The sequence below is a fragment of the Procambarus clarkii genome, chromosome 22 (genome assembly GCF_040958095.1).
Source record: "Procambarus clarkii isolate CNS0578487 chromosome 22, FALCON_Pclarkii_2.0, whole genome shotgun sequence".
NCBI lineage: Eukaryota > Metazoa > Arthropoda > Malacostraca > Decapoda > Cambaridae > Procambarus > Procambarus clarkii.
Window position 1 is genome coordinate 34,936,481 of NC_091171.1, and position 17,056 is coordinate 34,953,536.

The 17,056-nt window shown below is 38.8% G+C and overlaps 1 protein-coding gene across 1 annotated transcript in view; it reads right to left on the bottom strand.

The window, feature by feature from the left end:
• Positions 1-12,960, bottom strand: part of LOC123758790 (serine/threonine-protein phosphatase 6 regulatory ankyrin repeat subunit B) — a 22,613-nt gene extending 9,653 nt beyond the window's left edge. Inside the window, 4 exon segments of the mRNA XM_069329181.1 lie at positions 599-721; positions 1,347-1,790; positions 4,102-4,521; positions 11,631-12,960. Of these exon segments, the coding sequence (XP_069185282.1) occupies positions 599-721; positions 1,347-1,790; positions 4,102-4,521; positions 11,631-11,663 (1,020 nt within the window). The 5' untranslated portion in view covers positions 11,664-12,960.
• Between the last annotated feature and the right edge of the window lie 4,096 nt (positions 12,961-17,056).

The window sequence follows — 17,056 nt, forward strand, 5'->3', positions numbered from 1 at the left end:
GTCATAAGTTTTTACGAGACATCAATACTCACCAGCCGCCTAAAACAACATCTAGAAACAAGTAACACTAAATGGGCCAGCCAGAGGCTTGGGGCCAGTGCAGGAATATCCACGAAAAAAATGAAGACCGTCAGAATAGATGATATATGATACTGAGGAATATGAACACCAAAATAGAATGATATATGATATAATAATGAAATTACATTAACATAGTTTCACTGTGTTTGTAGTAATGTTCCCCATCGACCCCCCCCCTACCCTTCAATACTCAATGAAACAACAAAAATGTAATGAATCACCCAGGAATCATGGCCCAGGCGTGTGCCTAAGGACTTCTGAGGAGCGGGTTCGATCCCATTGTAAAGCCTCAAGATTTATTCATGATACTTTGATCCTGGGATGGACTATGATCGTTCTTATCGTCAACAGCTGTTACTGCTATTTGTAGCAAGATCCTAGCAGTCAGGGTTCAAAATAGCATGCAGTCAGGTCTCAAAACAATCAGTCTTGACATAACATTTTATCCCCATTTCATTAAAGTATGACAGTAATGGAAAAGGTCAACAATTAAATAAAAAGAGCAAACATTACAAACCTGAGGGTGCGTAGCCTCCATGATGGTGCTTGCCAGGTCCTCGTGGGATGCCATCCGTGCCAGGTCAGCTGGAGTCTGCCCATCATAGGTCACCACACTGGGCACGGGCCCCACACGTGTCGATCAGAGTATGTACCATAATCTTATGGCCCAATTTGGCTGCCCAGTGGAGAGCTGTCAGACCCTCACTGTCCTGATAATGTCCATCACGGTTCTCGGGGACATTTTCTTTAATTAATACGAAGTTTCCGTCGTGTACCCAACTCAAGTCTTCACACCTTCAGCTTCGTATTCATCCCAACTTCTCTTCTGAAAATACAAATTGGGTTCATTTCTCGTATATGGGAAGACCCTTAGATATGGAGGCAATTTTAACACATTCATTATGGATGCAATCCTTAAGGTGACGAAGGAGGCGACAGCGGTAAACCAGTATGACTTTATAGCACATAAGGACAAGGAATTGGGATTCGAGGAAGGGCTGAAGGAATGGTGGCTAACCACTTGGACAGTCGGGGATCGAATCCCTACCTGCATGCAACGTTCCGACTAATCCAATCGGATGGATTAATTATCTTAAAAAAATATTATTAATTATATTAATTTTGCAACAGTGACACAAAATATTATATTATTACATATCTTGCATTTCATGCGTGCGAAATGCGGGCCGTTCCTGTATAATGTGGGAAAAGAGGTGTGCACAGATGAAAGAAGGATCTCGTCATCAATCTACTGTATAACTTACCAACATTTGTAGTATAGGTTTGGGAGAAGTCCTCTTCGTGCGTTGGGGCATCTTGCGCAGGAGCCAAGCTGTGTTGTGCTTGCCCCAGGCCTCGGCTATGTCCTCCGGCAGCAGTCCGAACTCGTCCCTTTCCTCCGGGTTCAAACCGGCCATGCACAGTTCCTGAACAGCTTTTTCATTTCCGGACAAGGCCGCCACGTGCATTGCCGTGAAGGCAGTGTTATTGAGTGCTCGGTAGTTGCAGCCTGCGTCCAATAACAGTTTCATAACCTCGGTGTTATCGGTAGAATAACTCAAGACAGAGACATGTAGAGGGGTGCGCAGAGCGCTGTCCTGAGCATCCAAGTCGGCTCCTGCGTTGATCAAAGCTCTCGCACAGGACGTACGTGCACGTCTCGCAGCCAGGTGCAGCGAGGTCACCCTAAAGTGTAGATGTGATAAGTATTAAGGTTAAACGCTTAGCTAGTATGAAACAAGTGATACTTGGAAGGGATACGAGGACAAAGATGAGGAATATGAGGACAGACTAAGAGCTGGGATGTGAGGACAGACTAAGAGGTGGGATGTGAGGACAGACTAAGAGGTGGGATGTGAGGACAGACTAAGAGCTGGGACGTGAGGACAGACTAAGAGCTGGGATGTGAGGACAGACTAAGAGCTGGGAGGTGAGGACAGGCTATCTGGGACATGAAAAGAGAAAGCTGGAATATGATACCAAGAGTGAGAGAACGACTCAGCCAGTAGCCAATCAGGTACTTCGACCCAGGAAGAAGCCATGACCCGAATGGGCTCATCGGACTGGAAGTATCACCATTTGTGAATGAAGTCTTGGCGGCCGATATGTGCATATACTCTAAGTACGTTTTATTCAATAATTATTATGCATTTATAACTGACCATTTATATAAGATAAAGCACATTCATTATACAAATGACTACCTGGTTAAGATATTGTTGGATTAAAAGTGTTTGTTTTAGTGTTAATTGGTTATGGAAAGGCAGGATTTTCAGGATAAGAAGTTTGTGCGTTAAAATACTTTACACACGAATTTCTTAATTCCGGAGAGAGCGGGGAGTCATGAATCTTTACTTCTTCTTCACTCAAAGCCCAGCTTAACACTGTTACAGTTCGTATGAACCCCCCCCCCCCCTCACTGAACTGCCACGAATATAAGCTGAATATTACATGAGAAGGACACAACAAGAATAGGGATTATTAATTTATAACTAATAATTAACAACTCATTAGACACTGCCACCACCTTCCCGATCAACCTTATCTGAATGTATCTATCACCGATCCCCCAGGAAGGCAAGGAATCAGTAATCGTGGAACTTCCGGGCAATAGGAACTCCAGTAATAAATCTTGGGAATTAGTTTGTTCAATTTACTTTGCTTATTTAAGTCCAAGGGTAACTTTAATATCCATTAAATGGAGGAGAACATGGGGGTTTCCAAATACCACACACACACATATATATATATATATATATATATATATATATATATATATATATATATATATATATATATAATATATATATATATTATATATATATATATATATATACTGCAATAGAACTGCAAAACTTTAATAACAAAAGGGACAACTAAATAACAAAACCAATTTATCCCTTTATTTAATTTAAACATATATTGAAAATCAAATGAACATATACCCTACTTTATTATCCCTAAGCAGCAAAATGGATATCTACCAAGGACATGAATACTCAAGTGCACAATACCTTAAAACCACACTGAGGTCAAGATGTCGATGGCTGCCCTCAGTCCCTTTGATGCGGGACCGGAGTTCCTATTCCCCCACACACTCCCAGAACACACTGGTCAAATTTTATTTCACCAGCTTACCGGTGGAAAGGATTTGCTCCTCCACAATCTAATACAGCCCAAGGCTCCACCCACCATTTTTGGCTCCGGCCAACCATTTAAAACTAGGCCTGAGGTCTGGCTCTCCAGGGCCAATAAGGACTTGGCACTTATCTACCGCCAATCACCTTCCATGATCTGCCATGGAAGGATACATGAAATTCTCGAAGATTGAGTCAGCTATTCCAGCAATGCGAAAGGGACAAGGTGCCACTGTAGTGGACTACCCGAGCCTGGGGCCCATCAGAGCAATGTTTATGGAAACTGATGAATTATGTTCAAGCTTGTATCCTCCCAGATAAAAGGTTGGGACATTTGACTCGCTGGTATGGGGGAGGAACTGGTGAGAGGGGAAGAGAGGATATTAGGAGGTGAATGGAGATGGAATTGAGAGTGGGGAGAATTGAGTGGGGGAGCATAGGCATCACGAGGACTAGCTAGCAAGACACCCACAGGTCAACCTCTTGGCCCTTGAGAAATGGGCGAAGGGGGGGGGGGGGAGGTGAGAGGGGGAGGGAAGGAGAGAATCAGCCGTTACAATTATACAAATGACTACCATGGCCTATCACTGATCATAATAGTTATAATATTACTAATAATAATTTCCGTTGTCGGGGACAGGAAGCTGGTACTTAGGCCTACTGAGATCTCCCCAAGGTCAACAACTGACCTGCCGCAGAATGCAATCCATAACAGCTCTCTCACTCCCAGGTACCAATTCAACTGCTACGCTAACAGGGGGCATCAAATGAGAAGAAACGTTCCCGGGCATTTGTCACATCCAGGGGATCGAACCTAGGATTTTCGACTGTGAGTCGAGTTTACAGGCCTAGGGTTGAATTTATGCTGCTATACACCTGTTTAGTCCAGCCAGTGTTGTAATGCCTTGAATATGTTGTTGCTGGTAAAGTTCCTTGGTTTGGGTGATCTTTTGACATGTGGGATACTCACCATGTTGACCTGTATGTGATACTCACCATGCTGGTCTTTGGCATTGACATCAGCGTGGGCGTCGATGAGAGTGGTGACGATCTGCTGATGGCCGCAATGCACTGCTACCTGGAGCGGCGTGTAAGGGAAGGCTCCCTTGCTGTCCACGTGGTGACCAGCGCTGAGGAGAACGGGCACCACGCTAGTACAACCCCGATAGGCAGCGAGAGTCAACAGGGAGCCCCCGGGGACATCCGGATCGTCCCTGGGAACGGAGGTGTGGATGTCCCCTCCGGAGTGGATGGCTGTCTCTACTCCATCTTTGTCCCCATTCCTGACCGCGGACACCAGTGCCTGAGAACGTAGATTGGGGATGGAATTTTGCTAAAAATATATATTTTTTCTTAAGTAGATATTTTCTTTACATAGTTTTTTCCTATTATATTTTTTTAATAAAATAATAACAAAAATATAAAAGTTTTTCTAAACTAAATTTTTTCCTAAAATAATTATTTTTCCTTAAGTAAATTTTTTCCTAACTTAAGATTGCTCCTGATGTAAATATATATATATATATATATATATATAATATATATATATATATATATATATATATATATATATATATATATATATAAAGTTTGTGAGGGTACCACCTCTGGTGCCAATGTGGGGACCCATAGCCTCGGAGAAGAAAATAAAAAGTATTCAGAGGAGACCTTGTGGTTTCTCACTGAACACTAATATTATCTTCTCCTACCACCCCCATTCTTTTGTATGTACACATATATATTTGCTTTATTTGAACCTTGTTACAAAAAAGGAGTTACATATAGGTTACAAAGATGGTTATCATAGATTGTCGAGTTCCTCCAGCTCCTCAGATGGCGGGCAGGAACCCTGGATGCAGTGCGTATTTCCCCTCTGTATCGCCACGCTGAGGCGCTGGAAAAGAAAGCTGGCAGCTCTAGGGTCTCTTGTTGTTTCAATGAGCCTAGAACCCAGTTCCTTCAAAAAACTGGTAGCACTTTTACCCCAGGCGCCGAGTGTCTCAGAAGCAATGGGGACAAAATTGTAGTGGTGGTCCAGTTCTCTATACTTACGGGATTTGCCTGCTTCCCTATGGGTGGCAGCGCCACCTGGTTGTGCAACACTGAGGTCAATGTAGGTGTTAGCCAGGGTTGATACGCACGTGTAGTCCTATACCAACTGCTTGCCATTCTTCCAGGGGTTCACTGTGATACCAACCGGGCGACCAATAAGAGCATCAGAGTTACGGGGTTATATGTATATAGCCCCGTAGATAGTCTATATGTAACTCCTTTTTTGTTTTTCAAAAAACAAAAAAAAATCCTTATTGGTCGCCCGGATGGTATCACAGTGAACCCCTGGAAGAATGGCAAGCAATTGGTATGGGACTACACGTGCGTATCAACCCTGGCTAACACCTACATTGACCTCAGTTCCATGACTGTTACATCTGAAAAGAGCGGAGGTTTCCACACTGCAGTCTACACTAAGGAAACGATCATAGGAATGTGCCTAAATGCACACAGCGACTGCCCAGACAAGTACAAGAGGAGTGTTGTTAACGCATATGTCGACCGTGCTCTCAGCCACAGCTCAGAATGGAAGCAAGTCGACGAAGAACTCTGTAGGGTAAGGCAAGTCCTAGTCAACAACGGCTTCTCCAATGGTTTCGTTGAAGACATCATAAGAAGGAAAGTGAAACGCCATGCAACCTCTGAAGAGACAACTAACACAACACCTATACCCCCTATTAGACTATTTTACAGGAACTTCTTTTCCACAGCTCATAAAACGGAGGAAAGGGTCCTGAAAGATATTGTTAATAGAATCGTTATCCCTACAGACAAAAATCAGAGGATACAACTGACGATTTACTATAAAACCAGAAAAACGGCCAGCCTACTCATGAGAAACTCTCCAGACACAAAGCAGAACGCTTTAAAAGAGACCAACGTCGTCTATGCCTTCAAATGCCCTCTTGGGGACTGTAAGCTCCAAAAAACCCAGTATATAGGCAAGACAACATCTCTTTCTAGGCGTTTAACGATGCATAAGCAACAGGGCTCCATTAAGGAACATATAATCTCTTCCCACAACCAAACCATCGCCAGAGAAATCCTAGTAAACAACACAGAAATCATCGATAGATACAGCGATAGCAGACGGCTTGACGTTTGCGAGGCACTACACATTAAAAAGTCAACACCAGCAATCAACAGCCAATTAATGCACAACTATATTCTACCCACCTCAAGACTCCGCTCCAATATAGAAGCATCAAGAAATATGGACCAATAGGCTTTCTACAATCACTTCCATTCAATACCCATTGTTTCGTGTTCTGTCTTGTGTTGATGAATTGAATACCCTATTAAAACCACCTCACCCCATCCACCTCACTCAAATGTAGATATATACAAATCGGAGATGTGTAAGTTCTATTCAGTTGTGTATGTGTAAACTAAAGTCTTTGAAAATGTAATAAGTTTTACGAAACGCACTCAAGTGTCGCGTCAGACTAGAAATAAAAATGAATTTTGGAGAATTGATTTTTGAATTACCACCAACAGTGAAAAGGAATGTACGAAAGATCGAGAAAATTCGTGTTAGAATTATTGATCTTACTTTTTCGGTCATATTTAATAATATATGTCTACAGGAAAGACTGCTACCAAAATATACTAACATATATATATGTATATATATATATATATATATATATATATATATATATATATATATATATATATATATATATATATATATATATATATATATATATGCGAACAAGCCTGAATGGTCCCCAGGACTATATGCGAATGAAAACTCACACCCCAGAAGTGACTCGAACCCATACTCCCAGGAGCAACGCAACTGGTAACTACAGGGCGCCTTAATCCACTTGACCATCACGGCCGTCAAAAGGAAGTGATAGCCAAGGCTATTTGAGCCTTGGCTATCACTTGGCTCCTCTGAAACCACAAGGCTCAAATAGCCTTGGCTATCACTTCCTTTTGATGGCCGTGATGGTCAAGTGGATTAAGGCGCCCTGTAGTTACCAGTTGCGTTGCTCCTGGGAGTATGGGTTCGAGTCACTTCTGGGGTGTGAGTTTTCATTCGCATATAGTCCTGGGGACCATTCAGGCTTGTTCGCATTTGTGTTCCTCACGTGTGCCAAAAAGAATGAGGTGATTTAGTGAAATGCTATGCCCAAGATTACCATCCGAGTTGCCGTCGGGGAAGTGGCTCAAATATCCTTGGCTATCACTTCCTTTTGACGGCCGTGATGGTCAAGTGGATTAAGGCGCCCTGTAGTTACCAGTTGCGTTGCTCCTGGGAGTATGGGTTCGAGTCACTTCTGGGGTGTGAGTTTTCATTATTCATATATATATATATATATATATATATGTACATACAAAAAAATGGGGGTGGTAGGAGAAGATAATATTAGTGTTCAGTGAGAAACCACAAGGTCTCCTCTGAATACTTTTTATTTTCTTCTCCGAGGCTATGGGTCCCCACATTGGCACCAGTGGTGGTACCCTCACAAACTTTTATATATATATATATATATATATATATATATATATATATATATATATAATATATATAATATATATATATACATAAGATCACCACTACTATACATAGTGTGGTGATCCAGAGAGGAAATGCTCACTGCATCCATGGATCCTGCCCGCCATCTGAGGAGCTGGAGGAGCTCTACAACTTGTGACAAGTAGTCTTGTACCTTGCATGTAACCAATGTTGTAACCCTTTTTGTGTAATGAAATTTTAAAATAAATTTAGATATATATATATACACACACACATTAAAAGAATAGGGGTGGTAGGGAAAAAAATATCAAAGTGTTCAGTGAGGATCCACAAGTCTTCTCTGAGAACTCATTATTTTCTTCTCCGAGGCTATGGGTTATCTTGAGATGATTTCGGGGCTTTTTAGTGTCCGCGCGGCCCGGTCCTCGACCAGGCCTCCACTCCCAGGAAGCAGCCCGTGACAGCTGACTAACACCCAGGTACCTAATTTACTGCTAGGTAACAGGGGCATAGGGTGAAAGAAACTCTGCCCATTGTTTCTCGCCGGCGCCCGGGATCGAACCCGGGACCACAGGATCACAAGTCCAGTGTGCTGTCCCTACACTTGAACCAGAGGTGGATCCCCCTTTTAGGAATTTAAAAAAGAAAAGAAAATATTAATATATATATATATATATATATATATATATATATATATATATATATATATATATATATATATATATATATATATATTAGTATATTTTGGTAGCAGTCTTTCCTGTAGACATATTTTATTAAATATGACCGAAAAAGTAAGATTAATAATTCTAACACGAATTTTCTCAATCTTTCGTACATTATGCTTCACTATTGGAGGTAAATCAAAAATCACTTCTCCAAAATTCATTTTTATTTCTAGTCTGACGCGACACGGGCGCGTTTCGTAAAACTTATTACATTTTCAAAGACTTCACAAATACACAACTGATTAGAACTTGCGTTTCCCTGGTTTTATATCTACATTTGAGTGAGGTGGGAAGGGTGATGTGGCATTACATTTGAGTAAGGTTGGAAGGATGATGTGGCATTAGAGGATATTAATAGGGTATTAAAAGTATCAACACAAGACAGAACACGAAACAATGGATATTGAATAGAAGTGTTTGTAGAAAGCCTATTGGTCCATATTTCTTGATGCTTCTATATTGGAGCGGAGTCTTGAGGTGGGTAGAATATAGTTGTGCAATAACTGGCTGTTGATTGCTGGTGTTGACTTCTTGATGTGTAGTGCCTCGCAAACGTCGAGCCGCCTGCTATCGCTGTATCTATCGATGATTTCTGTGTTGTTTACTAGGATTTCTCTGGCGATGGTTTGGTTATGGGAAGAGATTATATGTTCCACATATAATCTACCCACCTCAAGACTCCGCTCCAATATAGAAGCATCAAGAAATATGGACCAATAGGCTTTCTACAAACACTTCTATTCAATATCCATTGTTTCGTGTTCTGTCTTGTGTTGATACTTTTAATACCCTATTAATATCCTCTAATGCCACATCATCCTTCCAACCTTACTCAAATGTAATGCCACATCACCCTTCCCACCTCACTCAAATGTAGATATAAAACCAGGGAAACGCAAGTTCTAATCAGTTGTGTATTTGTGAAGTCTTTGAAAATGTAATAAGTTTTACGAAACGCGCCCGTGTCGCGTCAGACTAGAAATAAAAATGAATTTTGGAGAAGTGATTTTTGATTTACCTCCAATAGTGAAGCATAATGTACGAAAGATTGAGAAAATTCGTGTTAGAATTATTAATCTTACTTTTTCGGTCATATTTAATAAAATATATATATATATATATATATATATATATATATATATATATATATATATATATATATATATATATATATATATATATATATATATATATTCAGTCTATTTTTTACAAAAATATATTTGCTTAAAATATTTTTTTCTGAAATTTACATACGAAAAATCCTGTTTAATAATTTATGATGTTGGAGGCATGAAAATTGAGCTTTGGCCTATCGAAGTCAACAACCCTTCCCGTCCCCCCTTTCCCTCCCCCTAGACCAGATACTGTCCCTCCCTGGGTTCGAACCCGGGTCCTTTGCTAGTCGAGTACTGGTGAAACACACACTTTACTGACAACTAATTAGTGTTTTCTTAAAATTTAATGCACAAAAATTTTGACGTTGTCGACCAAGGCGTTGAACTTTTGGCGTAGTAAACTGAGTATTATTGAAGCTGCATTGAAGATATAACCTCCTAATGTGAGTAGCATACGTAATATTTCCCTAGTACATGTGCTCAAAACGTACCAAATTAGATTTTGTCGCTATCAAACGTATTTGCTTTTACGAAAACGTATTTGTCGTTACCAAAAACGTACGGGCCAAGATAAAATATAATTCTTCCCCCTCGGTATGGCAACACCTAGGATCAGCCTGAGGGCTTACCAACTGTGACGATTAATCAGATTGTAATATTAACTTACTCACTAACCAGCAAGTATATTTGTGTTCTCAAAGTAGTTTGAGACCAATATCTCAGTAGTATATATACCGAGAAGCTGGGTAAACAGCTCTTTGGAAAATATCTCTTTATGGTAACACTGTCAGGTTTTTTCAAGAACTGACCATCATACAAGTCGCTGAGCTGAGTCATTTAAATTTTTAGTGATCACTGTAAAACGATCCCTTGTATATAAATAAAATATTATTATTATTATTAAAAGCTGAAATTAATTTACTTAGATAGCTTAATATAAGCGAAACGTTATGGATGATCTGATTATCAATTGTCATTAAATACCATGATAAATATATTATGTTATATATATATTATATATATATATATATATATATATATTATATATATATATATTATATATATATATATATTATATATATATATTATTCACAATAATGCTCTCATAAGCGTTTTTAATTATTATGTAATTTAAGGTAATTTTGTATGTAATTTGTGAGAGAGTATTATTTGTTAACTTTGGGAGAATGTACATATAGAAATCACTATTAATTAGTTAATTTATTTTGTACTTCATCCTATAAGCGGTGGACGATTGGTAAGAGGGGCTCAGGAGCTAAACCACAACGTTCGTTTACCTAAGACAGTAGAACAACATTAACGCACTAGTTACATAATTTAACTGCATAGTTTTAGCTTAAATAATTTATTAGAACACCATATCCAACCTCATTCAGAATAGGGTAGCAACATATTCTTGCCTGTACCCAAGTTTGTTAACAAAATAATCCCAAGGACTGTGCCAGGAGATTCATGGAGTCAGAGTGTTGTAGGAACGACTACAAATTTCTTGACTCTATGCAACTTTAGTTTCTGTAACAAATTTGCATCTATCTCCTGTTTCTATAGCATGAACCCCATCCAGTGGGCGTCGTTATTATCTTTTGCGAAAAACTTTATAATTCATTCGTCTATTGTTTTTCGGATCTCGCTTTCTTACTATTTTCTGATAATATATATATATATATATATATATATATATATAATATTATATATATATATATAATATATATATATATATATATATATATATATATATATATATATATAAATAAATATATATTATATATATATATATATATATATATATATATATATATATATATATATATATATATATATATATATTATATGTAAATGTATTTTAGCAAAATAAAATTTACAATGTTTTAAGGAGTTAGTGCTTAAGTTTATGCACATACCAAAGAAAACGGAGTCTTTTTTTCAGGTGATTATCTGCTGAACACAGGGAATGCTCAGCGGTAAGAGATGGTATACCCTGAATAAGCAATGAAGATAGGGCATCCCTCACCTGTGTGGCGGCGGTGTTGTCTTCCTGTATCATGATGTAGTCTATCTGCGCAGGCAACAGTTTCCTTACAGCTTCAGCGAACCAAGAGAGCACATCTGTGTGCTCAACTGCGCACTCGATGACAAACTGAGTGACTGTAAGCAACGTACACTAGTGGCCACCACTGCTCGATATGGCAACACTGTAGTCAAGTATTTCCTGCATATTCGTATCTGTTAGGCGTCGTAAATGTATTTATTTTCTATATATATTTTAAATTATATGATATACATTCCTAAACTATATGCGTATACATTAATGTTGCCATAAATAACTGGTTTATGCCTTTGTAACAATGTTAACCTCAACATTTTCCCGCAATAGAAGCCGGCACCCATCTCATTGCCGGAGTGATGCCTCATGTCTGCTGGGGAGTGATAACCTTATTATTTTATTTCTCATTCTTTCTCTTACGGCGAACTTACAAAAATAAAATTTGTAATTCATTTTACTTAAAAATAAACAGTACTCTGGGAAATCACATTGTTACTTCAAATGTGCTCACCTAGTTGTGCTTGAAGGGGTTGAGCTTCGGCTCTTTGGTCCCCCCTCTCAACTGTCAATCAACTGGTACTGAGTGTACTCACCTAGTTGTGCTTGCGGAGGTTGAGCTCTGGCTCTTTGGTCCCACCTCTCAATCGTTAATCAACTGATGTACAGATTCCTGAGCCTACTGGGCTCTATCCTATCTACATTTGAAATTGTTTATGGAGTCTGCCTCCACCACATCACTTCCTAGTGCATTCCATTTACTAACTACTCTGACACTGAAAAAGTTCTTTCTAACGTTCCTGTGGTTCATTTAGGTACTTAGTGTGTGTATTCATCTAGTTGTGCTTGCGGGGGTTGTGCTCTGCTCTTTCTGCCTGCCTCTCAACTGTCAATCAACTGTTACTAACTACTAACAAATTTCTTTTTCCCAGTGAGAGAATAGTTATTGAGTAAGCTGTGTGTCATTCATCTATGTGTACTTACTTGTCCGTGCTTTCCAAACATATTTCTCAAGACGTGCCTGATTAGCTATAGATCTCAGATCTATACTAGTCTTCACTTCCCATGCACTATGTAATGGTAGAGGAATATATATCGGTCTCAGTAAAGTAAACTACTCTTCCCCGCTATCATTATCTTTTCCTTTATGATCTTCAGCTCTCTGACGTATTAAACTATTTAAGTCAACTTTAAGCAGTACGACATCCATATAGTTGTTCTATTACATAACATAGAGACCATAAAAGCTCTCTTACATCTAAAGTTGACTCATCTTGCCCTCTCCTAGTGTATCTTATATCTTATGAATATTACTAATTCAATATATCTTGGTCTTCCAACATATCTATTTAAGTTTCGTGTTTGTATTTACTCTAAAGTTTGCGCTAATTAAAATTTTCTCCATTTTTTGGGGGGAGTGTGTCAAGACCCCTGGAGAGGCTGGTCAGATTAGTGGGCGGGTGAGAACGTGTGGCTGCCTGGTAAGGATGCTTGCACACGAATGGATGACCAGAATGTGGGTGAGGAGAAGGATGAGTGAGAGTACTCACCTATCAGTACTTACCTATCACCACATATGGGGCATTCGCAACGCATACTTATCTAACAGTGCATAGTTTCGATTCAATTCTCAAGATGTATCTTTCCTTCCTTACAATTAACTTTGTTCAATATGTCATCACTGATAAGATAAAGTTCTCTGTTATGTCTTTATTTTCAGTGGAAGTTGAAAAAAATATCCCTTGTAGAAGAGGGAGAGAGGGCAAGGAGGGCAAATCGATTAAAGCTAACGTTATACAGTTCAACACACCATCACATGTACTGTTTCATATCATTCTTCCCATCAAAAAGAGATTGCATCTACCCCACTCCAATGTGTGCATCTTTTGTCTTTCTAATTCTACTGTATCTTTCAACTTTAACTTCCAACTAAGTGAATTTAATCTTCCGGTTTCTGTTTACTCTCCAATATACACGGGCTCACCATAGCCCGTGCTGCTTGGAACTTACATGTTCCAAGTAACGATTCTTCAACAACAAACAACAACATCTCTAATATACAGTAATTTAAATTTCCCCGTCCCACCTTTATTAAGTTAAACTTTTACCAAGTCAGTCACTTCCATACGATTTTAGCCATACTTTAAACAGTTCCAACACATCAACACATCTTACGTATGTTGTAATATTGCAGATCAACTGTGAAGGTGCTTCATTCAACCCTTTTATAGTAATCAGCTTTCCGATGAGACCGACAGGGCGACTTTGTCATTGTTGGGATCAGATTGGGTTGCCGTTACCTGCGGCAGGTGGCTACAGGTGACGGATCTCCCAGTCCGAGCACTCCAGGTGCAAACTCTGTGAGCAGGATCTGGGTCCATTTACGAAAGAATAGTTCTACTTAGTACTATGTTTTGCGCCAAAACTTTGAAAAATAATGGTCCCCCCAGCTCTATTCAAATTAAATTAAGATCCATTCTAAACAATTCTGAGTGTTCCCTCAATCCGCCGCAAAAAGCTCCCTACAGTGTGTGGCTCAGTTGTTGTGCCTATAATCTTCAGAAACTGAATGTATCTCTTAACCCTGATAAAACTGTTCACTATATTCCCCCTTGGAAAGATGTGGAGGTCTCTCTGCATTATACCCCCATCAGTGTAAAACAAATGTATAACACTGACATTTTGAGATGTATAACATTGGAAGCTATTGACAGTCATCTTCAAATTCTCAAACCGACTGAATCCTATGCCTTTACTGATGGCTCTGTGCAGTTAGGCACTGGTAGAACAGGTTGTGCATGTGCAGTGTATAAAGGGAATGAAATGATCATGACTAGTACACAGAGATTGAACAACTGGGCAAGCACGACACAGACCGAGCTATTGGGTATTTATCTAGCCACTAAATACCTTAAGGTCAATGGTGGTGGAGTGATATTCTGTGACTCTAAAAGTGCTCTGCAGTCCTTAAATAACCCACAATATACGTCGGAAGTAGCTTGTAATATTAAATGGAATGTAATTTTTGCCAATGATAATAACTCTTGTATAAAATTTGTGTGGATCCCATCCCATGTTGGAGTTGGAAAACATGACTTTGTAGATCAATTGGCCAATGAGGCTTGCAGGAAAGAAAACATTGATTATGACTTTAGACTATCTAATGCAGTTATTAGAAACATACAAATTAAAGAAATTAATTCAGATTTAGAAGAACTAAGAAATGCCCAGAGACCTGAAAGCTGCAGTATTAAAAGTTATGACAAGTTTTGTAATAATAGGTATTTGTATGGTCAGCACAGTAACCGGACCAGGCAATGTGATGTAGTCATTGCGCGAATTCGCCTTGGCTATAGACACATCTGGCAGGTTAGTGAGGCTGAGCCACTACCAGAATATTCAGATTGTAAACTCTGTGATAAACCTTTAATGCATTCACTAGAACACTATAATGATGAATGTGAAACCGTAAAGGACTTTAGACCTTCTGGCCTCTTGTATCACCAACTGTGTAACTATTTTATTGACTCAGGTGTTCTGGACGACATCCTAATAATTTACCCAAAATTTGCTTGTCCATTTTAAAGAATGAAGAACAATTTTTATTTATATTACTTCTAAGCTGTATCACTTATGAACCCATCCCTGCCCTTGTGTGGCAGTGCACAGTAGAAAGTTGTTTTCACGTATCCATACATTAAAAACATTGATTTGTAACAATGATATATATGTGCTTCAGCCTACAGTTTAGACCTATTGTCTTATGTATGACCCTCTGTCCTGCGTGACAGTGAATACTAGCATTATCCTCACTTTAATAAGACCTATCAAAATCCTCAGATTAGGCAAAATTGTAATTAATTTTGTCAATAAAGATGTTAATAATAATAAGGATCTGGGTCATGATCTCGTCGGCCCATTCTCCAAAAATTAAAGAAATTATATATATATATTATATATATATATATATATATATATATATATATATATATATATATATATATATATATATATATATATATTGGTGTATATTGGCAGCAGGTTTTCTTTCAAACATGTTTCATTGAATATGACCGCATATTCTGTATTTATTATTTTCTGGTTTAGGGCTTCTATCCCTCTAACTATTTTCTTAGCATCAGGGCTAATTGGAATAGGAGTTCTCCAAACTCATTTTCGTACTTTTAAGGTGAAGAAAAGAAGTGATTTACTATAGAGTGTATTACACTTATTTGTATAATTTGCACGACGTTTCGAACCTCCATGGTTCATTCTCAAGTGAACAGATCTTACAATACTAGTTGATTTTATACCCGCATTAGGTCAGGTGATAATACAATGAAGGTGAAAAACATGGGGGATACATAAGGGATAAACATAGGGGCTGCAGAAGGCTTATTGGCCCATACGAGGCATCTCCTATCTAAACACAAAGATTAATCCAGTGTAATTGGCCTGTTATGTTGGACATTGTCTTCTGTGTTGGCATCGATATGTTCTTGTCTTGTCCTTACTCTCATGGTGGGTAGAGTAAATAGTTCCGTGATTTGGGTGTTCATGGTAGGTCGCTCTATTCTTATGTGAATTGCCTCAAGAATTTGTAATCTTCTTGAATCTTGGGTTTTGTCAATTATGCAAGTATTCTTGTTCAACATTTCTCTTGTTAGAGTAATGTCATGGCTTGTCTCATGTGATTCCTAGGGGCACCAGATTGAAGATGGCATGTCAAACGCCTCGTCAGCTTGGTCGACGTCATACCTATGTACTTACATTGAAGGTTACATCCTTCGTGGGGGCAAGTGTACATGTATACAACGTTTGACTGCTGTAGAGGGTTCTCCGTCGGCTTCGGGCTGTTTTTGATAAGGAGTTCGGAAGTCTTCTTGGTTTTGTAGAATATTATCAGGTTTATGTTTTGGTTAGGAGTAGTGCTTTTTACTCCTTTACGGATTATTTCTTTCATTATTCTTTCCTCTTTTATATGTTCACTGTGCATGGTTGATTTGTAATATAATTTTATTGGGGGTGTTGTGGTTTCTGTTCTAGGTTCTGAATTATACCAACGGTCCAAGTGTCTCTTATAGCAGCGTTTATTTCCGCGTTGCTATATCCGTTGTTCACCAATACCTGAGTTACTCTTTCAAACTCTCTACTCACGTTGCTCCATTCAGAGCAGTGGGTAAGCGCTCGACGAATATAAGCATTGAGAACAACTGGCTGACCTAATTGACCTAAATTAATTGAACACTAATTGACCTAAAAAGACACCTAGAGAGAGAGTCAGTACTCGATTTACACATTAAAATAGTGAAAATAACAGTCTGCCATTCTTGGATGTACTAATAACAAAAACAGGAACCTCTTTAAGCACCAACGTATATACCAAGCCCACCAAC